The sequence below is a fragment of the Spea bombifrons genome, chromosome 4 (assembly GCF_027358695.1).
Source record: "Spea bombifrons isolate aSpeBom1 chromosome 4, aSpeBom1.2.pri, whole genome shotgun sequence".
Classification (NCBI taxonomy): Eukaryota; Metazoa; Chordata; class Amphibia; order Anura; family Pelobatidae; genus Spea; species Spea bombifrons.
In genome coordinates this window covers 35604242-35632032 of record NC_071090.1, presented here as the reverse complement: position 1 = coordinate 35632032, position 27791 = coordinate 35604242, and the positions used below count along the sequence as shown (strand labels likewise).

General features: G+C 39.1%; 2 protein-coding genes across 2 annotated transcripts; both read right to left on the bottom strand.

Annotated features, from left to right (window-relative positions):
* Nucleotides 1-4192: 4192 nt before the first annotated feature.
* LOC128490140 (alpha-2Db adrenergic receptor-like) lies at nt 4193-6011 on the bottom strand. The gene has a single exon (XM_053461884.1). It carries the CDS (start codon nt 5393-5395, stop codon nt 4208-4210), a length of 1188 nt encoding a protein of 395 aa, XP_053317859.1. The 5' UTR covers nt 5396-6011; the 3' UTR covers nt 4193-4207.
* A 13386-nt stretch (nt 6012-19397) lies between these two features.
* LOC128492311 (amiloride-sensitive sodium channel subunit beta-like) lies at nt 19398-26762 on the bottom strand. The gene is made up of 10 exons (XM_053464814.1): nt 26410-26762; nt 26073-26209; nt 25274-25437; nt 24519-24623; nt 23754-23874; nt 23597-23669; nt 22885-22942; nt 21961-22019; nt 21340-21415; nt 19398-19872 (listed from the first exon to the last, which is right to left on the bottom strand). Exons 1-10 carry the CDS (start codon nt 26745-26747, stop codon nt 19564-19566), a joined length of 1440 nt encoding a protein of 479 aa, XP_053320789.1. The 5' UTR covers nt 26748-26762; the 3' UTR covers nt 19398-19563.
* Nucleotides 26763-27791: the final 1029 nt, after the last annotated feature.

Sequence of the window (27791 nt, the reverse complement as noted above, 5' to 3'; positions counted from 1 at the left end):
TAAAACTTTCTAGTCTTTCTTGTCAAACACATTTCCATGCACATGATACACTGATAAGATTCCAGCCTGCAGCGATTCCTGAGCAGTTCTGGAGCTAACCGGCAGTAAGTATGTTTCAATGGGAGCACCTTCCTGCCACTGATTTTTCATTAGTAGGGGTGTCAGGGACAGTAAACTATTAATTTAATGCTGTGTAACCGCATGACTGATAAATGTAGCTATGCATTACGCATGAGAAACTTGTCAGCGTTAGCTCTTAATAATGTATAGTGAAGTCAGTGAATTGAAAACAAACTCTGCTGGAAACTCCTGCTTTAGGAAATTAACTATTTAAAACTATTTTTATTTAAACTATTATGATTTTTTTTTTGTTAAATCAAAAATGGTACACACGTCTTGAAAAATATATAAATATATATATTTTATTTCATTAGTTCATCTTAAACGAACAGCTGTAAATGAAAGCTGCTTAAATTGCCTTTTTAAGGTACATGCCCGAATAAAAAAAGCACGTGTGATTTGCAGGTAGTTTCATGTTCTAATAAAATCATCATTTTTATCCTCCTTCCTTCATACCCAGCTTTATGCTTTTGTTTCGCTGACTCCATGTCAAATATTCTATATCCGCTAATAATAGGAGTAGCTCTTCAAAGAGGAACTTCCACAAATCTTAATTACCGTATTTGCTCGATTATAAGACGACCCTGATTATAAGACGACCCCAAAGGAAAAAAGTTTTACCAGTAAATGTTAATTCATGTAAACTATTTTTTTTAATAAAAGCTATGATTGAGAAAAATATTTTTTTTGTTTTTATTTCTTGTATTTTCCAACCTGTCCCCCAGTTACGCACATCTGCCCCCAGGCTTGCCACTCCAATATGGCACTGTGGCCCATGATATGCCTTTTAACCCTCTATATGCCACTGTGCCCCATGGTATGCCTTTTGACCCCCTATGTGCCACTCTTCCTCCAGAAAAGCCTTATACCCCTATATCCCATTCTGGCATTTAGGGGGTTAAAATGCATATTATGGGGCAGAGTGGCATATAGGGAGGTATAAGGCATTTCAGGAGGCTGAGTGGCATTAAGGGAGTTAAAAGGCATTGTATAGAGCACTCTGCCTCCAGAAATGCCTTATACCCCTATATGCCACTCTGGCATTTAGGGGGTTAAAAGGCATATTATGGGGCAGAGTGCCATATAGATAGGTATAAGGCATTTCAGGAGGCAGAGTGCTCTATTAAATGCCCCCTTAACGCCACTCCAGAAATGCCCTATGCCCTCATTTAACACACACCGCACACCCTATACTCCCATTTAACTAACACACACTCTCTCTCTCACCCCTCTCTGCCCTCTTTCTCCCCTCTCAGCCCTCTCTTACCGGTGCTTCCAGCCGGGGCAGCGGGTTGACGTCGCCTTCCGCTGCAGCCGGAAGGAGGTGGAGTTGGCACCGGGGGTTTGTATGCGTCCGTCGCGTAGACCTTCCCCGACTGTCAGAGATCAAAGCTCCCCGCACCGGTGCGGCACCGGTGCGGGGAGCTTTGATCTCTGACAGTCGGGGAAGGTCTACGCGACGGACGCAGACAACCCCCGCTGCTAGCCACACCTCCTTCCGGCTGCAGCGGACGTTGTCTACGCGGATCGCGTAGACGTCAACCCGCTGCCCCGGCAACACAGCAGGAAGCACCGGTAAGTGTGTGTATGATGGGGGGGGGTGAGACAGGAGGATCCAGGTCCCCTGCAGCGGTGCGGGGGATCTGGATTTTAGTCTCCTAATCAGACCTCTATTTGAGGTCTGATTAGAAGACGACCCCGATTAGAAGACGAGAGGTATTTTTCAGAGCATTTGCTCAGAAAAAAACCTCGTCTTATAATCGAGCAAATACGGTATTTAATGGTATGAAACACATGATAAATCTGCCCCAAAGTAACTATTAACTACACTAAGTATACAGAATGGACCCACCATTAGCCTGGGGCATGTTATCATTAGGGACAGACCACAGCATTGCACCTTCCCTGACCGTGCAACTGCACACTCTCTCCTTCCACTAATTTTCTTTTATTAAATTGCAAGAAAAGAAAATATGTGTGATGATCTTAAATTGGCACTCAATATTCGATTAGCTTTACTGTTGACTATTTGGTACGCTCTGTTAACAGGGTTTATTAATTTATTAATTATTTTTTGAACAGAACTACTAAAGATTGTACCTGTTCCAACATGTTTTAATGCCTTATCTATAGTCCTCTTAGAAACAACTAATGCAATGTTAATTGCAGACTGCACATTCCAGGAATTAACCTCTCCATGTGTCTGAATTTTAACACACACAACATTACAATTTTATCACTACAGTGTGTTTTGTATAAAAATGTTTTCAAAGAGTAATATGTTGTGTGACGATGTTGAGAATGCTTTAATCTATTTGTCTAGCATTGCTTATGCTATGCATGATGACAAGACCATGATCTTTTAAATACACAGTGCGCACAGCAAATGCACACAAGGCAAGTAATTAACACAGTATGATGAAGAAAACAAATACATTTTCTACGGTTGACAGCGGCTTTCAAAATCAGCTTTTAGTGATGCAACATGTGGGCTGTTCCTTAAGGTGGCAGACTGTACTGCCTGGCTATTTGCCTATTATTAAGTGCATAATCTGGACCAGGTTTTGGAGGCGACCTGTCATGCACCCAGGTGCATCAGAAGAGTGAGTCAAGTTTGGAGTTTCCAAAAGAGAGGGTGTCCTGTATAGTGAATTCCTGTCCTGAAGAAGGAATGACAGAAGACCCATGACCAGGCAGAGCTGGACTGCCATTAACAGTAATGCTCATCATAAGGTAGCAAGTGGATTAGATGCCCATCTTGTTAGTAAGGGCTTAAAGTTGAGTCAGGCTCCATGGGAGCATAGCTATTTGTTATTTTTGTTTCTGATGGTTTGTTTTGTTTATTAAATTCATTTAAATGGAAACAGAATGTGCAATTGTCTGTGCCCCTATGCTATAGCATCTAGCCCATGTGTTAAAATATTGCTATTGAGAGCCTCAGAGGTCACATTTACAGGTCATTAAAGGATCACATAGTGCACTCATGGAAAAGTTGACAGCCACAGTGGGTAATTATTTGGGAGACACTTAAAAGTTTACTTCATGCAAGCAGAGATTGGTGGCAGCCTGTAGGAGAATCAACATCAATGTCCTGTCCTGAAGTTTTCCTCCTTTTCCTCACATCCATACTATGGCTGTCTGAACCAATCAAAAACAAGCACCAACTTAATAAGAATCATGTACATCCTGACAGCAGGATATAGTCTGTTTATTCGCATATGTAAAAACATTTGTCTAATGTATTGAACTGTAAAATTTAGGATTTGGGGAAAATGAGTAAACTGCTTTAATAATAAATCCTAGAACAGTGTGTCCCACAGTCTCTACGTGATCAGTTTCGTCTTAAAATATTCTCTGGGGAAACCTTAAAGCATTAGGGCTTTTGAAAAACCCTGAATGGATCACCTGTGCTCAAGGAGGGACCCAGATATGGCTTAAATGATGTATTATGCTTAAATAAATGGTGGTTCATAAATTAGTAATAAAGACAATTCTAAATTTAAGTAAATCTAAGTAAACAGCTGTGCCACGTGTATTGGTATATCGTGTTCTAGTCTAAACAAAAATATTAGAATTAAAAATAAATCTGTTCTCCTTCAGAAAGTGTGAAATTTGCTTCAAATTACCAGCCACAAAATGATAAGTACCAATAAATCATTTGCCGCAAACTATTTCAGTAGTTATTTGGAAACAGATCAGGATTTCTGTATATGCTGCTTGAGAGAGAATTTGGAATGACGGACACATCTTTACCCACCTGTAGCCAAGCAAAGTACAGGGAAATGATCTTTGTGATCCTGGAGTCTGACACAATTTCATGAATAATGCCAATATTTAAAGCCTTATTTATAAAATCAAAAATAAAAATTGTTGGAGAGACCAATGTCACAGGAGTTCTGACCACATTAAACATCCGAATTTCAGTTCCCACAGCACCCTCCCAATAAACATGTCCATATTTTACAAATGAAGTAGGCCATTTCTGAAGTAAAATAAAACTAAGCAAGATATATGTCACGTGGTATAAAAAGACATATATATACACTAAGGTGAACATTAATCTCAAGTTTCAGGTTCCCATGTTTTGTCACATGTTACTTTTATGACCTCGTGTGAGGAGCTTCCTGAAGGCTTTTCGGAAGTCCCTATTAAATGCGGTGTATATGACAGGATTCAGGCTGCTATTGCAATATCCAATCCAAAAGAAGAAGTTGAAAAGACCAGCAGAGATGCCACATTTCTCTTTACAAACGGAGTCTAAGCTATAAGTGAAGAAAAATGGAAACCAGCAGATGACGAAGCCACCAATCACCACAGCTAGAACAAAGGTTAATCTCTTCTCTCGTAGCTGCGTCAAACGAGACTGAGAGATGGAGATCGACCTATCTCTCTTTTGATGCCCTCGGTTTAGGCTCCACGACAGCTTTGTTTTGGTGCAATTGGCAAATTCAGCCACTGTTTTTTGGGGTGGGTCTGAAGACTTGTGAATTGAAGATGTGCTCTCTTCCATATCTAATTCCTCTACCTCGTGTTTGTTGTGTCCATGCTTTATAGACTCTTGGTGGGAACAGGTACTAGCTGGCACATTGTTGCAATCGTTCATACCGTTTCTGAGATTAGGCACCGTAGAGACCCGATGCTTGGCTACGTGGTAAATTCGGCAATATAGCAGGATCATGATGAGACATGGAGCAAAGAAGGATACTGTGCTCGAAAACAGTACATACCACATTTCGTCGTTCAGGTTGCAGTGCCACTCTTTATGGTTGCTTTTCAGCAGTGGAGGTAATGAAGTTATGGCGGACACCACCCAGATGACCGCTATCATACTCTTTATCCTTTTGGGAGTGCGCTTCAGATTGTACTTGACTGCTTTGGTTACAGACCAATAACGGTCAATACTGATGGCACACAGGTGGACAATAGAAGAAGTGCAGAATAAAATATCCAGTGCCAAGTACATGCTGCACCACAAACTCCCAAAGTACCAGTAGCCCATAACTTCTTTTGCCAAAGAGAAAGGGATGATTAATGCGCCCACCAGGATGTCTGCTGCTGCAAGTGATACCAGAAACAGGTTCTGTGGGGCTCGCAGAGCACGACTGGTGAAGATTGCCAAAACCACAAGAATGTTGCCTACCACGGTTGACACAATAATGGAAACAACGGCAAAGATAATTAGGGAGCACTCCAAGGCAGTGTATGGCCAGATCTTCAGCTCCTCCTGAGTAGAGTCATTATAAATACCAGGGGGAGGAAAACTTGTTACCTCCATCTCAGTTGCATGTTGCACAACCTGAGCAGGTAACCAGGCAGTTCTGTGTGTGGTCACTCAAGTAAGACAAGCAGTATAAGATGAGGCAGGAGATCAGCTAATGCTGAGTGAGGATCTGAGGGTCAGGGCTGTAAAGCTCCATGATGGGGCATGATTAAGTCCAAAAGCGAGGACAGTGATCATGTTCTACTCACAGTCCAAACGGGCACTCCGCGTTTTCCCCTAGTTAAGGCAGGATACATGTCAGGAGCTGAGCCATCTCCAGCAGCTCATCCAGCAGAGCCTTATCTTGCAGACGAAAGTCACGTTGAAATTCCCTCTGTAGAGTGGATGTGACATGCCTCGGGAGGCTGCTTTCTGTTTGCCTGTCCTACTTGGCTGCAGTCTGAGTACATTTCCCTTTGCGCTTGAGTCAGGAGCTGGAGGGGAGGGTGCAAGAGCCTGAAGTTTTTAAATCTCCAGATCTGAGCTACTGAGTGCAGCACCTCTCACCGCAGCCTCTCCCCACCCATGAAGAGGGGCTTTACATACGGGACTCTTCCCCCACCCTGCTCAGATACCACCAATCCCACCAATACAGGCTCAGAGTAACCCCTTGATTGCTGGAGAGAAGGGCTGCACACAGGTGAGCTCTGGCAAGTCTGAGCAGAGTCAGGAGCATCTCATAAGAAATCATCAGGTGCCTGTTATGGGAAGGAATACTCTAAAAGGTGTTTAGGATAGACAGGGGCATAATCAGATGCCAGGAAGAATTTATGCAATAGGCTTATGTTTTATTACATTGGTTTAAGGTAATTTAAGGCTTTTCTCCATTCTGTCATGATCACCATTCCCTTCTACAGTAATGTCTATAGACCATATCAGAGGAAAATGCCTCTAGGGAAATCCGGGGAAATAATTCTCTGCAGAATAATTTATATCATCACTGTATGCATACGATGATAATCTTTATGGGTTTCCTCCTTAGTGATGTTTAGGGTATATCATGCACCATCAAAAGTATATTTTTACATTTTCTAAAAGTATGTAAGGAAAGAGGTCAGCAGCAAAACATGAATTTATTTTCTGTAGCCATGCAATATACAGTATAATATCTAATAAAGTGCAATAATTCTGCATGTATCTAAAAAACACATTACAATTTTCCATCTGCTATGTGGACTAATATATATATATATATATATATATATACAGGAAAACAAATGTTATTAAGAATACTTGAAAGATAATTAAAATAAACATTGGTTATTTACATTTGTGTGTATGTTTCTGGACAATAGGTTAATAGGTTTCTGGCTGCCTTTATGACTTGATTAGCCACATTTAAAGTAACTCCTAAAATGTGTCCATGATGATCCCAAGTCTTCTGGGTCTTTATTTCTTTCCTGTAGATTATTTGTTGTTGAATACGAACAGCAGAAAACTTACTGGCTGCCCAGTGCCAGAAGCTACAAGTTATAAAGAGCATGTACACTCCAGTTTTCCATATTGTGCTATGTAGGAAGCTTAAATCTGAGACTCAGGGGGCTTAAGGTCTTCAAGAGGTCTTTCTAGAGGTTGGGAGCAGATAATCTCCACTTACCATGCTTTCCTTTTGCCCCAAACAGATTTGAGCAACTATTAAGTACAGCTTTGGGAAAAAAAGATAGATACCTTGCTGCTTTTTCAGTGACTGAGGAGTTAGCACCTTTCTTTTTATGATGTGTCCGCAGAACAGATTTTACCAAGGATTTTTAAAGTGAATGCATAACCCAGTAAATGCTACTTTATACTTATTATGGAGCGCTGTGTTACATTCATATACATAGAAAATCCAAAACTCCTTGAAAACAGATACTGAAACATAATAGGGGCTGGATGATTTGGAACCCATAAAGGGACTGCCTCTCCAAATCAGGAATATTTGGAAGGTTTGTAGACTTTAAGGCACTGCTTTAAGTTTTTTGCTAGATTACTACACCTATAATCCTCAGCTAATACCCATCGCTGTCATTATATATTTGTTAGAATCTCAGTAATAAAAGAGAGAGTTAAAAGTATCAGTCATACAGAGGAATATATATATATATATATATATATATATATATATATATAAATATATCACAGACATGGAAAATGGAAGCAGAAATGGAAAATGCTACCTTTGGAAAACATCTGTGTGCAGATGGAAAACAGTATTCAGAACACATCTTTGTAAATAAATGTTAGTTCCAGTCTGGTAACACTGTGGTGCATGAGTCAGTCATTTAGGACGTGTATAACAATCCATTGTCTTTGCCAACTAGTGCCAAACTAGTGCCAGACCCCTGTATACAATGTGTACACACACCATGCCTCCCACTGCTCTCAATATACATGTAGCAGCTGGGAGTCTAAAGGTTGGCTTCCTATAGCTGCACAGGGCATTGATACTTCAGAGAGAAGGTCTGGTTGAATTATCTTTTTTGCCTTACACATATAGTACGTTACCTTTGTGTCGGTAACCCAGGAACATGACATCTCCAGGCTAGTAAGGTATACATAATTAGATGAGTGGAAACTTGGCGATGATTATGATATCAAACCATGAATGTATTAGCTAGACAATTGATGAGGGTGTGCAGTAGAGGACTTATCTAGAAGTTAATACTCATTATTATCACTTTGAATATGTAAATATAATGTGGCATTAGATGTTTAATAAATCCTTATTGAAATCATGTGACATTAATGTCTTCTTTAAAGAACGGTGTATAATTTGAATCACTTCAAGCAAAGTTGTCCGATGAAGATCTTCTTGACATTGGTCCAATCCTGCACCCAGTAGCATCAGCCAATACGCTGGGAATGTAGGTGAGTCATTTCAGACCTTTTCAAGGTACTACCAACAATAAACCATTACTTCTTTTATCTTTACCACTAATAATGACCTTTTGAAAAAACTGTTAATTTATGAATACCTTTGCCAGGGACTAATGCTTGAATGGCTTGGCCTATGCGACACTGGAGAGTCTAATATTTTAGCTTATTTGTGTAATTGCACAGTTTCCTGCAGAATAAACTTGCCTTGCCTTTTATTTCTAGGCTAAGCTCAAATTTGAGACTCTACTGAGTGGAGATTTACTGTGAGCAAACTTTATAAGAGATGTCGACCCTTAGCTGTTAGTCCTTTTTTATACACCGTTTAAATAACAGAGCAGTATTATTGTGATTGTTGTTTCTTTTATTTTTGTCTGTTCATTTATAAACTGATAGCTTGTGTTGATTTTAGATTTCTAGCTACAGTTATTTAGTTATAGTTATTTAAATCGCTTAATTTTCACAATCATCCGACGATGTACTGGTGAGCAAATATCACGGTATGCATTGTTTTTTTAGCAGGGCTATCAGAGTCCGTAAATTTTCCATTTAAAGTCAGCAGTCATGCTCTGTGAACTTTATTCCGCAATCACCTTGTGAGCTCCATTTGGAGACCACAAAGATAAACACCAAAGTCCTAAAAAAAACTTTACCGCTTTTTTCAGATCTTAATTCAGATGTAAGAACAATGTAATAAGTCAGTGATCGTATGTAGTTAGGAAGAGTGACGCTAGGTCAAGGAGCATTTGAGGATTCTCGCAGTTATGTATTAACTCGTGCTAATTCAACATTGAATTGTAGGCAGGAGCTAATCTCACAAGAGTGTGAAACCGAGTAACCACTAACATAATGTTAAGATGTTACAGACACGATTAAAGTACATTTTGTTTCCCTGAATCCTATTTTTATGCCTTTCAAATAGTACTTTACTAATTCACCACATGATCAAGAAAATAGTGAAGTTGGTGACTATAAGAGCTTTATATACCACATCATATTATCATGGCCTTCTACTAACTCGCTTTATGGTCACTTTGTGGAACAAGAGCAAATGGTTTCAATCAAAGTGTCTGACCTCTGCATTTCCAATATCATCTTGCTCTCTCTCATGGACTCTACATGTGAATCTTTTTTATATCCCCCCACCCCCCCGTTGTACAAAGTGTTCCACTTGCTTACAGAACACGTCCCAATTGTCCTCTGGAGCTGGGACTGAAGTACATAGAATAGGAATAAGAATCAAAACACAGTATCAATACTGGTAAATATATCAAATAATCAGAACTAAAACAGAATAAATAAGAGCGGCAATGGAAAGACACCAGGCATACTAACCTAGCGTTTTGGCAAGTAACAGCGTGTAATGGCACAGTCTGTCCTTCCCATCCTTTGAAGGGTCTAAGAGAAATATTATGTTTTGCTTATACAGTACTAATCCAAGGCTACATCTCCCCTGACTGATTGTGCAAAACTGCGGGTTATTCTAACAATCATATAATAGAATTTTTAAGGTGCCACTTTTTGTAAGCTGTTCTGGTTCTTAGTAAGAAAGGCGCAAAGAATGGGAGTACCAAATCTTGTACATGTTAACAATCGCATTTACATAGCTCGGGGTAGCCATGATAGTCCAGTAGTGTAAATAAAAAAAAAAAAAGATTGCTGCAATATCAAATAATACCTTTTTATTGGGGTAACGTTCCATTTTAAGGACAACATTTTGCTGCTGACTTGATAAAGGGACGTTGACACCCTCGAAAGCTTGTCCTGAAAATGGAACCTTACTCTAAGAAAAAGGGTATTATTTTACATTGCAGTACACATTTTACTTTTTTAAAAAAACTATTTATGAAGGAATGTTTTTGAACATTAGTTGTACTAATATAATAGCCTGTTTTAATACTGAGGTAATATTTTCATATTTAAATTTACAAGCAGGACTGCTGAGTAAAAGAACATCTTTGTGAAATTGTACATAGCAATTAATGATTTGGAAAGTGGTTGTTTTGTTTTTGGTACGTAGGACATGGAATATTTCTGTATCAGTAAATATATCTGTACTTTTGGAGGGATCAGAGGGCTACCCCGACTGGCCCACTGAGCTGTGAAATACATAGGGGTCTGTGCTTTTCTATGCAATTCACTAAGTTTGCCAAGCATTATGAAAGCCCAACTCAAGAATCTGTTTATAAACAACCATGTTTTTTTATTTATTTCACAAGAAACAATATTCCCAAAGGACACGGTAGGCCTTGAATAGATCCTGAGACCAGAACCAGTCGTTCTGAACTCTCCTCCAGTTCCCTGGGCATCCACACAATCAATATAAAATGCCTCTCCTCTAAAAATAGATTTAAAGTGAGGCTTTCTGCTTGCTTTCATGATCGGCTATCTGATCGTTTTCTAGAGGGCTTACTGAATGATACACAAATCACACTTACTCAACCTGTAAGTAGGGATATTGTTTGGCTATTTCTCTGATGGTTCCTCTAGTTCCTGGAAACAAAAAACACACAATCATCCATTAAACAATATTTATCAACCTCCATTTATCATTTTGTAAATATAATGTGAGGTTATGTTGTGAAGCATTCCAGAGACAGACACAAAATCATTCAACGGTAAACACGTTATATTCTAGAAGATGTTGTAGCTGAACACGCAGAAGAACAAGATATGAATTATCCATATTTGTCACAATAGCTAAAGTCCTCATTGCTTATGTATCTTGACAAAGTATATTTTGGGAATAATGATGTTGACCAGATATTGAAGTAGATTTATGTCTTCTGTTCGTTTTCTTTCCTTCCTCTGTCTTTTGCTATGTTGTCTTCTTTGTACTAGTTTTTTTTCTGGGAATTCATTCTTGTAATTGCTTGTAAAACATGGTTCATATGTCTGTTGCAGGAAGATAGAATGTATTTTCTAGTTTCATGCTTCCTGGAGCAGATCTTAGTGTTTGCGTTAACAAGTACACATACATCCCTGTTACCATGTAGGGTTAACTGTGCCTTCATATTACATATGTGTGCACTTCTATGTTTCTGTATGTGTTATATGTGTGGAAAGCACAACATCAGCTGATATGTCAGGGTGCTGGTATGTGGCTGCTCAACCCAGTTGCCCTGCATCAGGCCCTGTCCAACTCCTCTACTGCACTATACCTCCTGAACACAATCTTTGGGCCCTCTGGGTCTTTACAGTCGTCTGCTTTGAAAAAACTAAAATGACTTTAGAATCTATTTCTTCTATCTCTTAAGAAGCTAGGCTCTGAAGTGATATATCTCATTGTGTCCCTCGGATTACTTAAGCTGCGTGACAACAGCCGTTCTAGTATATGCTATGGGATAAAAACGGTTTGGGACTGCATGAATCATGCAAATACAATCAGATCTGGGGAACAAATAATAACTGAAATCCAGTCAAGATGGATGCACACTGCGAGGCTTGGGGAATGTTTCACGTCCTATCCACTTAAGTGGGGATCACTATATACCGTTTTACATGCAATGATGAATATTAAGTTGTAAGAGGAAAGAGGTTAATTTGCATCCTGAAGGTCACCCCTGGTGTAGGTCCTAGCAAAGAAGTTATATTTATTAGTACAAGAATTGAGGTTGTTGGCTCCTCATCTGGTTGCAGCTTGCTGTCCAGGGGTTAATAGGGAGGAGGTTTAATTGCACCTCCCCCAACACATTAATAAGGTTTTGGTAGCAGTATAAACTGCTTTGTGTGCCCACTATGTAGGAGGTGAGAGTAGGTTCTCACCCTATTGCGAGTGTGCCTTGACGCTGCGGGTGAGCTTAATTATGCTTTGGCCAATTCATATAACCAAAACCTCTCATTTATATTATGTTTATATATTTGTTGCCAACTTTATTAGGGTAAGAAGCGCAGACAGTTTTTGTTTCTTGTATACATTGTACAGCCAATACACTGTTTCTTGCAGCATGCTTCCACCTGTTTGGTAGGCCTCGTATTACACATTTGTATTATTTGAGCCTGAGACTAGCTTAGCGCACCGACATTTTTTCTTTTCTATATTTATTATGTTACCGAATTTGCCTGAATGAAAGGTAAATTGATAATCGGCCAATCCAGCAAACTTTTAACTCAAAAAATAGCAAAAATGACAGAATATTAGGCAACCCCCAGAAATTGGTGGTATGACTCCTACGCGTACAGTTCTCCAGAATGTGGCTGGGATTTGCCACCCGCACATCTCTGTCTATTAATGCATGTCAAAAGTTAATGTGCATGTTGCCGCATCTGTACGTGTGGCTAATCGTTCAGGGACACGAGCTGAAGCTTTGACATGAAAATCCACGCAGGATTAATAGAATCTAATTTACTTAACCCTTTAAGTGATAAAGGGATATGCACTGCTCACCAATCTATGTCTAGAACGGTAAGTCGATTGTTGGCAGGAATGATTTTGTTGGCTGTGTTTGCGGTATTGTAGGCGGAATAACGTTATGATATATGCATTTTACATATGTTTCCTCTTGATAGCAGTTACAGCCGGCATCTTGTGTATTTTCACCCTTCCTAATCAGATCTTTCTTTTCTAAATAACTAAGTAAACCATACATGTAACGTAAATAGCTTATGGAAGCCATTGTGATGAGTTTGAATATTTATTTGCATTCATATGGTGATTAGGTTGCAAAAATGTGCAGAAAGTCTGGATTTTATGTAAAGATAGCATACACTAAACAAAACAAGAAACAATAAACTGGTTACAGGTGGTACAAAAGCACATCTTAACTAAATAAATAAATAAAATTAATCAAGACACAGCTGGAAGTAACAGTATACTGGAAGGGCTGCAGTTTCATTAGCCATGAGATCTTCAAATTAGTAAGAGTGAATATGTCGAGATCAACACGTTAATCTAATTTTACGCTTATCATATTGCAAATAACAAAGCTTTCTGCGTTTTGTCAATGAGAGGGGAGACACTTGATCCTCTGGTTAAGTCTGGATGAGGTCAGAGGTGCTTCTGAGCCCCATGGAGGTCCTGCTTGGGCAAACTCTTTTTGTGAGGGGTACACTGTTTCACTATACTTCAGAGCTGCAGATAATCCTACAGAGCACTTTTGAACACTTCAGCTACACCTTTTATTTTCCTCACCACCACTGGCTAGTGGAGGTTACCAGACAGGGGTTAGGGTGAGAAATGGCAATTTTTTCCTCACAAATTGCATTTTGCATATGTGCTTCTAAGTTGTTTTATTTTCACATGTAGATGAAGTATGTTGCATGAATGCACTGAAAGTGCCACAGTGGAGCAGGGTCCCTGACGATTTGGGTTTTTAGTGGAGAAAGTGGGCTGGTCTTTCAACTGGGGAGAAAAAGAGGGAATTGCACATTCCTTCAGGACGTGCAATTCCACAATAATCAAATATTTGGGAATATGAATGACAAGTGATATATAGTGCATGTATATGATCTTAAAATTGTATATATATATATATTTTTTTGGAGGGATACCAATGTAGAAATATTTTATAGAGTGTAGGGCTATCTATACATTACAGGGCCCGGTACATCCCTCAACCCCATGGAACCTCCACTCGGCCCAACCGTACTTGTGCACATGAATGTGGACATCTGTGTATCCCCTGGCACAAGTAAGAGCTGAAGGAGCAAAGTGTCATTATAGGAGCAGAGTGCTTGTCCTTAGGATGTACACAACTTCATCGATGTCACTATTTCTTGCATCACACAGCACCCGGGAGAAAGAGACCCACTAAATGCAGCATACAAGTGGCAACACAGACCAAGCCTTCTCTGTTTTGCTACAGATAGTCTAGTCTGCAAGTGGCTATCTATAGTCCATTACCATGATAAAGCTAGTACGAGTAAGATCTGCTAAATGTTACTTCACACTCTGCCCCTTTGTTTCTTCTGTACATTGTCAAGAGACAGATGGTGCTGGTATACATCTTTGGGAACAATACAATGCGCCATAATGAAATAAAGTATCTTCTCATAGCTGATGACGAATGGATTGTGCTAATGACTACTGGAGAAGTGTACAGTTAGAAGTGTAGTGAAAGATGTTATTATGAGAGTGTTAACGGCCAGCATTTTAGCATGGTTGTTTGTCCACCTGGATAAGAAATTCGATTAGCAGAGGCATAAGTAATTGCTTTCTAAAACAATTTCCCATTCACAAGGCTTTTCCTGGCAACATCTCTAAACTAACTCCCACATGCAGCGAGTGTTTGTGTACCTTCTACTGTTTTTAAACAGGCTTTGGAAAATTTACGGTTTTATTACACGATCATAAGTAGGTTAACATTAAACATACACCATCAGAAGTTAACAAATCCAAATACGTAGTGTGGTTTTCTTTTTCTTGGAAACCTGTGGTTTTCTTTCAACAATAACAACCTTTTTTAAGGAGCTATCAGGGCCGGCCGAAGACTTAACGCCGCCTGGGGCGAAGTTTAAAATGCCGCCGCCCCCCTCACCGAGGGGGGGGGGGGGCGGCGGCATTTTAAACTTCGCCGACGCCATTATCTACCCCCCCGGTACTTACCTTTTAACAGTCCTGCGGCGAGTCTCCCTGCTCTGCCACGGTGCCGGCTTGTAATGCTGAGCGCCGGAAATTCACGTCACTTCCGGCGCTCTGCATTACAAGCCGGCACCGAGACCGAACAGGGAGACTCGCCGCAGAGGAGAGAGAGAGAAAGGGCGCCGAGCGGGTAAGCAAAAACCACTCGGTGCCCCTCTCTCTCTCCTCCGCTTCAAAACAAACAAACAAAACCCGCTTGGGGCGGCAAAGTGCCGCCCCTTCTAAAGTGCCACCTGGGGCAATTGCCCCAGTCGGCTCCATTGTAGGGCCGGCCCTGGGAGCTATGATGTTGTACATTATTGTATAAAACATTTCCTAAATATATCTTCTGCATGAATATGCTACTGGTTTAAATATAGATGACTAAAATCTGAACGTTAAGGTCAACTTTAAAAACAGGATTTAACTTCCTTTTCCAAATTAAATGGAAAGTTACTAGTTGTTAGCACGGATCTCTTCATGCGTCGGGGTCTAGCTGAGGATAATGGTAGCTGATTTGCATTTCTTGGAACACCAGTGGTCGATTATCCATGTATTTGTGTGTCCTGGGATCTTATCAGTGAAGTTTAGTACTTACTAAAGCTATGTTTGGAGAAATATGAATGTCTGTAGCTGAACAGATTCAACCTTGGCTCTGAGCACAGATTCCATTCAGCATTGCTTGAATGCTGCGTTACCGCATTTTGTGTGTTGGATTACCCCCCCTGTCCAGCGTGCCTCCTGTGTGTCTGCTTGATAGTATCTCTGCTGCCCTTAAGTTTGGATCCTAACTCTTGGTGTCACTGCCACCTGCATTCCAGCTCAGTGGTGCAGAAACAGATAAGTGACAAGTGATGGGAAGGTAAATATTAATAGGCATTTCCAATTCTCTGGAGAGGATATAGAGACCAAAATATGCAAATACCAAGTAATATGCCAAGAACAAAATCCATACGTTTTGGGCATATTGCCATGCACTGGAAATGTTCTCATAAATTCTGAGCATGTTTACTTCTTAATTTATTTGGCAGATGTATTCCGGTGTGGTAGATGTTTAATTCTGTTTAAATATTAGAGTATGAGAAGCCAAATATATTTAATTCTCTCTGTGTGTATATATATGTATATATATATCTATATCTATATCTATATATATATAGATATAGATATATATATATACAGGGCAGCAGGTCGCCATGTTGATAACAAGTCCCCTCCGGGCACCTAGAGTTTTTCTGGACATTCTCCAGGAGTGTGGGTAAAAAGGCAAGTCCCAACTGCCAGACAGAGGTGGCCCTTACGTGGGTCTCTGTGGCTCCATGGGACTCAGGCATGTTGGGCTGCATTTGGGGTGCTGTAGACTTGTGCATTAGGATTTGTACAAATTGTGTCTGTTTTTTTTAAACTCAGATGAATGGGGGACAGCACTTCATCCTTGGACCCAGGAAGCAAAATGTCTTGGCTGGCACAGCTGCCTCTTTTATGTCCCTGATTTCAAGGAGAAGGTGGGGTCACATAATGTTGTGTTGCGTGACACTGCTTCCGAGGGTAAGAGAATTGCGTGTGTATTGTGTGTCTGGGGATATTAGTGTTAGGAGCTAAGGTGTAGCACTAAAGGACAGGAATGCACCTAACTTCGTTTGGTGACTACTAATGCAGGCAATTGGTTAATCCAAAAGACAGTCAATATAGCAGGCAGCTGGCAAAAGGTTAAGCCAAAGGCAATCCAAGTTTCAGCAGCAGAGAAACAAAGGGACAGGAACACAGAGGTAGGGACACAATGTAGCCCACAGTGAACATCAGAATATCTGAGCCCCATTAACAGGGAGTTTGTAGGCTTTATATGGCTTCTGGACGTGACCTCATGTATGACGTCCAGACTCCAACGTCTTGAACATCCATCTAGATCTCGATGTCAGGGGAAAATGTCCTGCCGACCCCAACGCATTTTGCTTTTTGGGACCTGTGACCCCCACCCGACATGATTCTGGGAGTGAAGAATTTGATGGCGGAAGTGGTGAAGGCATAGGGTGGTCACTTTAAATATTGATTTGATTTGGATTTTTGTTCTTTCCACTCACTTTGCATTTTGTTAAATTGCATTACAGTGTTGTCTCACACCTGCCTAAAACTTTTGCACAGTACTATATATATGTGTATATATATATATATATATATATATATATATATATATATATATATATATATATATACACATATATATATATATATATATATACACATATATATATATATATATAATTTTAAAAAAGGACAAGAAATTAAACAAATGAAAACTGTTTGTCACGAATGATAACATGAATTGTGAAGATATTGTACATATCCTGTAAAGCAATTGTTGTGAAACGAGTAATAGACCTTGGTACTCTAGTTCTTGAATACCTATGTTCTTGAATACCTCCTTCCTGGTACCATTGAATGTTTAAACCCCTCCTAGAAGTAATTCTTCAGTTATGTAGGGATTTTATAATGTTTCCATGAGGACCTAGGCAACATCCCCCAAGAAATAACTTAAGCCATTTCTCTGTAATTGTACATGCAAGCTAAAACATTGTGGACGCACTATAGTTGTTCTCAAATCTTTTACCATTGAAAGAGGATGTGTGATCACCTTCCCCATTTATATTTTTTTCTTCAGTCTCCACAGAAAACCCACCTTACATTTGCAGAATGTTTCTGAACAAACAAGCTGAAATCATTTGCAGTTACTTCTGTTTTATGATTTTGTTACGTTATATTTTTTCCAATGTATCATGTACAATTGATGTAGTTCTGTTTTCAAGATTCTGCATGATTCCTCCCCATTAACTTACCTCACTAACATAAGGTAAAATGTCCTTTGCATTCAATAGCAAAGAAACAAATAATAAATCCTTCTTTGATTTATTTGTGAAATATATTGTTATAGTGTGTTACTCTCTTTCAGTCCCAGGAAAGTTCTATATTTAGTCACTACTTCTTACACATGGAGTCAATAAACAAGTAGATGCTACGTCATTTCTTTAAAAATAGCTATTGTTGATCGTAATCTCTTTAAATGTGCTTTTATGGTTAGTTGTGTATTGTAGAAATCAGTATATAACCTGGAATGGCACGCTTGATTAAGTTCCCATCTTTTTTTATAGGTATATGCTGTTTATTGTAATCAGGGTAATCAGTGCTATTATCTGTGACTTTGCCATTACCTTCTCAGCCATTGTTATGTTTTTTGTTTGCAGAATTGTTGTTCTGTCCTGTTTTTAACCCCTTAATGACAAAGCCCATACATGTACGGGCTCAAAATGCATTGTTTTCAATCCCACTGTCCTTAAGGGGTTAAAATTAGAGGACATATTTATGTGAATGGTCTGTTATATAAGTCAGGGTGAACTGTGGTGCAGCCAAGACACAAAATGGAAATATTTATTATTAAAACTTCACTTTTATTAATTTGCAACTTAAATAATGTAACTAGAATGTAAGAGGGGAAACAACCAAAATACACAAGAGATGTTCTCTATACGCTATGGTTTCCATAGAAACTAGGGATAGAACCCAACGCAGTATATTTCCCTTCCTTTATGGGCGCACCACAATTTGCATGTTTCTGACACAGCTATTGTTAGTTTTGTCAGTTTGTTCCACAGGTTGCCTGATAGGGTAGGTGTTACGTTCAAGCCAGGGTTTGGCTGGAGGTGGAGGGCAGTTAGGTGGGGTTAGGAAAGCATATATTGGCTCCATTATTCTTTTTAGTTTTGGTGCAGGTGGTCGAGGGGGCTACGAGAGGCTTTCCTTGTGGGTGCTGGTTATCTTCAAGCAGCCAGTTGACAACAAGCTTGCAGGGGTTCTTGCTTGGTTTTTCCCACCTGTGGTGTCACTGCGGAGACTTTGTCGGTTGGAGTTGTGCCAGGATCACAAAAGCATGGGAAATCCAATATGTCTATATTTATAGTGTTTGGAAGTTTATATCAATTTAAACATGCTTAATACAACACCCTTGCCTTTAAATCCCACCAATGACTCTGCCACTCCTTTTATGACCAAGATGAACGAGCAGATGAATGGTGCCATGTCATGTGTGTCTTTGTGTTATATAGTTTGCATTTTGCTTTTTTGATACTATGAGTTTGCATATTACAAGAAATGTTATTAAAAGTGGCCATAACTAATTGGTGATATTATTGCTCAGAAGTCTGGGTTACTGCTTACTTTGTGCTAGTACTGGAAGGTGCTATAAGTAGTAAGGCATGTAGTGTTGTATAGCGATACAGAACGTGTCATCCTTCTGAATACACACAATATAGGTCAAAAGTGTAGACTTGGGTTTTCATTAGTTTGTGCTAAACTTTTTGGTAACTCATGTCACGTTCAGGGATGCTGTCACTCAGAGTACTGGGAAATTCAACATACAAGAGAAGCTCCCAGCATGATGCCTAATTTGCCCAGGGGTTAAAAATCAGAAGAGCTAAACTGGTTTCCTTTGGGTTTTCCAATGAGGTCAGAAGTTTTTATTTTGGGATCATTCTCTGGCAGTGTCAATCAATGATATTGAGTTAAAGTATTATGATCATCTTTTTACATACTGACAACCTTTATGTTTTTGTTTTTCTCATCTTAATGTTTCTTGTATCCCAGTATTTTTATCTAAAAAGTTAAACCCAAGTTGCTTTGTATACCCCCAAACACCGGAGCTCTGCAGTATCTTCTACGTTTTGAACTCCCAAAGTTTATATCTAATGTATGTAATTTTTGGCAGTGCACAGCATTCTGTTCATACATCGTAAAACTCGTATGGGTTGTTCATGCTCTGGTTGTCCTCAGAGTGTTCTCCCAGTAGACTAGATATATCATCAATAGTATCCCATGCCAAACTTTGATTTGTTGGAGATACAAGAGAACATGCCTCAGGTTGTGGAATTATGTATGGATTTTCAGGTGACTCCCGATCTCTTTTTGGGATTTGATGAATGACAAATGTCAAAAGGTTCAGTATCAGCTCGAAAAACTCTGCTACTGTGCAGACAGAGACTCCGATCCAGAGACCAACCAAGCCTCCAATACTAGAAAATAAGTCCACCAGCTGCAGGAAAACAAAATGACATGAATATAGACAGGCCACCTTCATATGAACTTGCTTTTTCCAACAAAGTTAACTAAACTAAGTATAGTGTTAACTATGTTTAAAAATACTACACTTGACCTAGAGATACCATTGTAACATGCACATATTGTCACAGTGTGCTGTGGTTAAAACATGGCTTCTAAGACAAAGTATATTTGTGGTTTTCAGATCAAAGTGTTGTCCTGGAAGCTGTGGCAGTTGCAGCTAATGTCCTCCTGGGCAGGTATATCTTGCTCCCTCATGTGACAGCATGAGAAAGTTGATGTCAATAAAGAAGAATGCCTATACCTATATTTTATAGCCCTGGGTTAAAACGTTTTTATTAAAAACATTTAAAAAAACAGCTTGCACCATTTTAAAAAATATGAACTTTTCCAATGTCATTTTATGTGTTGTTGGTAAGCGCTAACATTTTCAGCTAACTTAGTTTGACTGACATAACTCAACAATAGAAAGTATACAGAGGTGTATTTAAGCCCATATGTATTTCTGTCTTATAATTGTCCCTGAAACAAAGGTATGCATCTTAGCAATGCCTAACCTTTACCCTCCATTCTTTGGTCAAATGGTCAAAAATATGAAAAAACCCTGTGGGCCCTCCAAACTTACAACTGCTGTGGGCCCATAAGGAAAGACGGTGCTTGGGCCGATGCCCCATTTCCCCATGGTAAAGAAGGCCTTATCAGCCAGTCAATAGCCATTTGAAACATCATTAGATGTTAGAAAGACTTCTTGCCATATACAGTATACACTACATGGACAAAATTACGGGGGTACCAACAGGGACTTTTATGACATTGCATCCTAAATACATAAACTACATAGACATTAAAATGTAGTTGGACTCCCTTTGCATCTCTAACAGCTTCCACTATTCTGGAACAGTTTTCCACAAGGGTTTGGAATATTTCTGGGAACATTGGATGAGAAGGCCTGGCTTGCAATCTTCGTTCCAGTTCATCCCAAAGGTGTTCGATGGGGTTGAGGTCAGGGCATTGTCCAAAATGTCTTGGCATGCTAAAGACATTTTGTACAATGCTATGCTCCCAACTTTGTGGGAACAGTTTGGGGAAAGCCCTTTTCTATTCCAGCATGACTGTTCCCCAGTGCACAAAGCAAGGTCCATAAAGACATGGTTGGATGAGTTTGGTGTAGAAGAACTAGGCTGGCCCACATAGAGCCCTGACCTCAACCTCATTGAACACCTTCGGAATGAACTGAAACAGAGATCGCGTGCTAGGAGTTCTTGTGGAAAGGCTACTGAGAAGAGAGGAAGCTGTAATAGGTGCAAAGGGGGGAACTAACTACATATTAATGTCTGTATTTAGAATGCGATGTCATAAAAGTCCTGCTTGGTGTTATAGTCAGGTGTCCCAATATTTTTGTCCGTAAAGTGTTTATGTATATATATCTTATTGGGCTTACCTGCATGGAAGGGACTTCTTCTATTAGCTCATAGTTCAGCTGCTGATAATAAACCACAACTTTAACGACATTGTCTCTGAGAAATAAGAAATTATAACACAGATTAAATTATATTACATACAACTAGCGTATCTAAAAGGCTCTCCATTTGGGACACGTTGCTAGACAGTAGCGATAAAGGTATCTGTTAGCCTCCATTGCACAGTATTAGTATTATAGATTGTTTTGTTTTGCATAACTACACATATTAGCTGCTGAATCACCATTTACTTAGTATTTTAGACATTTATTTCCAAAGACTTCTATGATTTGCTTAGGCAAATTATTTTGCATACATATAAATAGGAAATATATATATTGCTTCATGTAAAATAATTACGCTAATAGGTTAGTCTTAGTGTGTGTATATATACATATATATATATATATATTATGTTCCTTAGCAGGTCTAAAAATTAGTTAAATTCAACCTCAGATGAACAAAAATACTTGACATATTACACTGAATAATAATGAAATTATTGGACTTACATGCATTTTCATCCTATATAAGCTATGTAGCATGGAACTGAGTTATTTCCATTTAGCTCTAGAGATATGCATCATATTTATCTGTTTTACCTAATAGTTTGCATACGCTGAGATCCTTTTTTGCTGCGGAGACGCTTAGCGAAAGAGTCCTAAAAATATAAAATGAGACATTCAAATATGAAAAGCAAACTTTGGATGTAGGTGCATGGCGTGAGGGTGGTTGGTAAAGATACATCCAAAACATATCTAAGTCTTTTTATCATTTATACTAATCGTTGCTTTATCATATCCCCTTTGTGTTCTTTCTGCCGTTTCCATTGTATGCAAATGGAATAATTCTGAAAGTGGATATGTATACCGCAGACCAACAAATGTATTATGTTTCTTATGCTAAGGCCTCTAAAGTGCATCATGAAATAGCTGTGCATACTAGCAACTAACGTCACACAACATGCACACGGTTATGGAATCAAGCTTTTTTGTTTTTACACATAAAAACACATTTTAACCGGGAAAGTATCAGGAATCAGGGTCTCAGGATAAAATTAGCATCATTAACTATAATGAGATGACAACCCATCACCTGTTTGGCTTTGGGATTTCAAGGATGAACAGGAAACATCTCCTCTTGGGGCTTTATCCCTTACGAAAAATTACTGCAGTTTTTCTGAAGTAATACTGCAGTTTTTTGGACATGAAAAAACTGTAATACTGCTCCCGGGGCCCTTTTACTGTTTTAGGATGGGGTTCTGAACAATAAATTCTTCCCCTTAGCTGTTAAACACTTTATTAAGCATGGTGTTGTTAGCTCATTTGCCAAATTGTTATGCATGTAGCTTTAAATGGCCATTCATGCCTAAATACTGGTCTGTATTATTTTCTTCTGACTTAGATGGCATCCGGTCCCTATTCTGGATGAATTTTTCACTTTGTTCCTGCCATTTTGTATTTTGTATTTTAGCTTTATGTTGATATTTATTCTGTTCCTTGTTTGCGATAGATAGCAAGGCTTACCAAGTACATGCTGCTAGGCCACTGTGATGAAGACATAGTGAGTTCAAAGTTCTCTTCCCTGGTTGGAAAAAGACAGTGAAAGGAACATCTGTTAAGCGCAAACCAGGCGGTTGTCTAAAGCACGAATGATATAATGGAATGGTTAAATGCTGGCACCTGTATTTAATATCTAAGATTTCCACATTTTCAACTAATGCCCATTTTATACCTCCCCACCATTTAAATAAAAACAGTACTCTGCAGTAATGGTTATCATCACCAAGATGATACGAAAAATGTATGGTAAAAGATGAAAAGAATGGCAAAATGGTGAACTCAACAAAAATGTAAGTAGTATAGCGCTAACCCAGGCTTGATTTGGCATGTTTATTTAGCAAATTAGTCATTGCTTCCCATAAAATATCACACTTAAGGAGATAAGTAAAGGAGATAAGCTAGAATTATATGGGTAGCCCACTGTAGAACTATTTGGTTCATATTTTCATTAAAACGTTTTAGGTTATGAAAGGGATAGTTTTTTCCAGTTTTTCTGTGAGATTTATAATCCTAGGCGTTATCCTACAATTTTTTACTTCACCAAATAATACACTTATAAGAGAAGAATCATAATAATAATGATAATAAAAAAAATGTACCTACCAGTTGTGGGGCTTTAGGCATTTATGGGTATAAGGAAAGAATATAGATCTATTACATGATTGCAGATACTCACTCACACTGCAGTGGACATTGACATTTGAGTTGATCGTGGGATAGTTTATATTCATACATTTCCACACAGGTATCTGCCAATAGAGTAGATAGGGCACCAGTTGTTAGGAAAACGAATAGGAATGGGATGAGCTGGATTGGCAGATTGGCACACTTACTAACGGATGGTTCACTGATGTTACACAGAGGGACATCAAGCCCTGGAGGAGCTGGAAACTCCCACATTCTGCAACCACAGTTCTTGATCATTTTAGCTTGGGCACAGCTCTTCTTACAAGCGTGGGAGAAAGTCACATACGCTATATTAACTACCCCTTAAATTTTATATTTCATACACGAACTTATGTATTTCATATGGCTGCCTTGACATGGTTGCCACAGTGGGACTTTTATCTTAATGATGCCTCTGAACTCCAGAAAAGACAGAATCATCTGCATTATTTTAAATAGATCTCAGGTAAGAGAAAATCTTAATATGTATATGGATATATCAGGTAGATTTCTATCAAAAACACAAAACAGCTAGCGGAAACATTTGTTACGGGTGATACTTAATTCATTTTTATGCCAGGAGAAACTATTCTGTGTCTGAAATGCTGAGGCATGCCTTTTATGGTATTATTATTCTCTGAAGGGGTATGGAAAAGGCTATTATTTTGGACACTAACCAGATGTCTGATCTGAGTAAGAAGTGAAGGAGGTTATCTGGATACAAGGGATATCTCTGATCTCTTCAACCAGCCTATTGAAACTATGGAGGACTGTGCATATTGCTATTAGCATTCCATTTTAATGAAATGGTAGGAGAAAAAACAAAATATTCAGATGTGCATTGAGTGCAAACAAAGATACATGATGACGTTTAAATGATGCATCTCCATGATACGTTCCAAAAGCTTACGGTGAATGTACAAAGTGCACACCTCTCGGCTGTAGTCTGTCCCATATACATCTGCATAATAATTCCTGATGTTCTCCCCACTGCTACACCTGCTATTATAGGGTTTCGCCAGCCGCTTGACATGAACCTGGAACAAATGCATATTTACATAATGCATACATCATATTCAAAAAACATTAATAATGGATATATTTTGGGCTACATCCTTTTTACTGATATGCAGACTATGTATATATCTATATCTATTCTGTCTATCTATCTATCTAGATACATAAGGAGCACTGTCTTATTGTCAAAAGCTCAGTCTAGTTCCATTATTTACTTTTTTAAATTACAATTTAATTGTGCCAATTTCTGAACGGTAACCTGTACATAAACAGATTTTTAGAAAGGTTTATTATTTAACAGAGGAGAAGCAGAGGAGCTGATGGTGATATTGGGGGGTTTACAATTTTCTAATACAAGAAATTCTTGCTCTAGGGCTTTTCCAGTTCTTATATATGGGAGGTATGCATTTTGCATAAGCTTTGTTGGAAGGCTGTCCTCTGGGTTTATGGGGCCAGCGGGGTTTGCGGGGCTCCTTTGTCCTTAGGAACGGTCCCTGCATTTTTAAGAGAATCAGGGCGCTGGAATCTGGCATAATAATCTCTAGCATGAGAGTGAGTGATAGGAAGCAGCACTGTGGGGCCCTCCTAATTGTTGGGCCCATATGGGAGCCATAATTGTTGTTTTTCAGGGGATCTGGTCAAGTGATATTGAATAATGGGCTTATACTACCTTCACTACTCCAATGTCTGACTCCTGACCAGGTGGAACATTCACTCCTTCATCTTCTGGGAACGGCATCTTCCCTTGTCCATGCAGTACCACCCTTAGCCCAGCTGCAGTACTTAGACTACTGATATACTCATTCTGCTCTATGAATAGCTCCATCGTAAGTCCTGTTGGGAAAAATAAGAGATAAGTCAATCCTGTGCAAAAAAGAGAATGAGGATAATCACTTCATATTGATGAAAAAATATGCAGAGATAATTACTGCAAACCATGTATTGGAGAAATAAAAACCAACTAGTTAATTTATGTTCTTTTAATCTAGAGTGTGCCTTGTAGTTTAAGGGGAAAATCAAATAGTAATTTAGCAGTGGTTTATAGTTATGGAATATTTCTATCTCTCCTCCAGCCTTGTTCATATTAGTAGGTGGACTCATCTAATGTAGAAACGGGCACACCTAGAAGGTTACTGGGGGCAGCAATCTTGTGGAGTAAGGTTATTTTTAACAGTGTACCATTTAATATTATAAATAATACCTTCATATATACCAAACATACCTTATGAATTAAGAAAGTAGTGTAAAACCAGGGATCTTATAGCAATGATCCCCCAGCGATATAAATACAAATATGTTACTTCTTAATTAATTTTGTTTTGCAAGGCAACTACAACAGAGTGATTTGATCCCATTAAGTGCTAAATGGTTTACTGCAAACACAGCTTAGCACTTATATTCACCGGCTATTATAAAGTATTACTGCATTACTTATGTTTTGGTTAAGTTATAATGAGAATGAAAATCACCATAACTAAATCCAGCTTTGGTAGCATTCAGGACAGCCGCTGGCTTCACAGATGATGTGTCCTGGAGACTTCTGTGTCTCAGCCCGTTAAAGGTGTAACAGCTTCCAAGTTTAGGGTTTAAGAAAGGTGTAAAAAAGCTGAAATAAAAGGGATAGGTTACCCTGATTCTCCACAGCGACAACACCGTCCTAAACAAAGAGTAAAAAGAAGAATGCGAGTTCTTATAGTTAGAATGGACAAAATGAATTAACTTTCCATGTTTTACACTCAATGGCATGATCTTTAACCACACACTATTCAATACTACTCTATGTAAAATCTAAATAGAAGAACTCACCTTTCATCACAGACTTCATCATGAAAGACACAGGATATCAGCATGTCCTGTAGTTGGTGCCCCAGGGACATTTGTTCCTCTGCACTTAACTGAGAGAGTGCAAAAGCTAAGTACCTTTCTCTTGCATCATTCTTAGGAGTGTCCTCATCACTACCCTCGGATAGGTGGTTAGCTAGAGATTGATACTTGGAGGCATTCAACTGAGACATACGAGCGCGGTTGAGGTTGCATAATGTGATGGCTGGGAAAGGTAGTCTAGCACTATTAACCAATGTTACCCTCTCCTGTGTGGGGTATTGTAGATAGGTGGCCGTCAGCTGGCTACACTGCCAGATCATGCAGCACAGCACCAGCAACACGAATGCCGACCAGAAACAGCTCCTCCATCGACTCTTAGAGTGTATTATGTTGGGCACTCCATGTGCGCTTGTATGACGCAGAGTGCGGCTGCAGATTGTACGCAAAGAAACTTTCTGTTGGAAGCTCATGGGTGTTAGCTCAGACTTTCCCTGTCTGCTCCTGTCTGCTCTTACACATAGCTTTTCTTCTTTCAAGGTATATGGCGTGTAGCTGCTTTTACACCTAGTTTCAGAGTGGAGTTTCCAGCCTCGTCAGTGTATTGAGATGAGCAGAAGCTTTGGTTTATATAGGCCAAGTACTTCACTTAATATCCCATGAGAGGCTACCATGTGCTTAATTAGCAGGAAAATAATTAACACTCAGGGGTGCCAGCTTTAAATTATCCTTTACGTTGCCTTTGTTCGGCCAGGGATAGATAGACTCAAGTTGTCCAGCTGCTTTTTTTTTTACCATAATTCTCATTGTGATTACTCAGCATCTGGTGAAACAGAGAGTGCTTCTTCAAGGGTACTGGATAACTATAATGTAGGGGCAATAATGCAGATTGTGAGCAAACAGGTCTTACAAGTTGTACTTACCACACCACCCCCAAACCAGGGTGTATATGCCACCCAGTTTAGGCAAATCCAGTAAATTTCCAAGAACTTAAATAAGAACGCAAGTGTTGTCCACCTTGCTTCCTAGCAGTTAAGCATGCATCTAACAGGATACATAGCGATGGGATAGAAAACAAAACCCTTTTCAGGTTACACATCATAACATAATTGTAATAATCATGCTGATATATGCTGGAAACCTTCTATAATTCTCCACAGAATCTTAAAACTGCAGCGCAGGAAGAAACATGTAAATATACAGTACATATGGGTTAAACTAGTACATGGATATGTGTCTTCAATATGTTCATATGTGTCAATTTGATGTGAAAATGTATATTAATGATATTCACTTCAATATTATTTGTCTAGTTTTTCTTTTTTTTCCACTGTGTTTTTCTGCTTTACCAATGCAGCGTTTTTATT

Excerpts from the sequence above, each read along its gene's own strand:
- LOC128490140 (XM_053461884.1), bottom strand. The coding sequence starts at position 5,395 with ATGGAGGTAACAAGTTTTCCTCCCCCTGGTATTTATAATGACTCTACT.
- LOC128492311 (XM_053464814.1), bottom strand. The coding sequence starts at position 26,747 with ATGATCTGGCAGTGTAGCCAGCTGACGGCCACCTATCTACAATACCCC. Across the intron at positions 23,670-23,753 it reads CATCAGTGAACCATCCGTTA|ATACCTGTGTGGAAATGTAT; the intron begins GTAAGTGTGCCA and ends CTCTATTGGCAG. Across the intron at positions 21,416-21,960 it reads CAGCGTATGCAAACTATTAG|AGACAATGTCGTTAAAGTTG; the intron begins GTAAAACAGATA and ends CTTATTTCTCAG.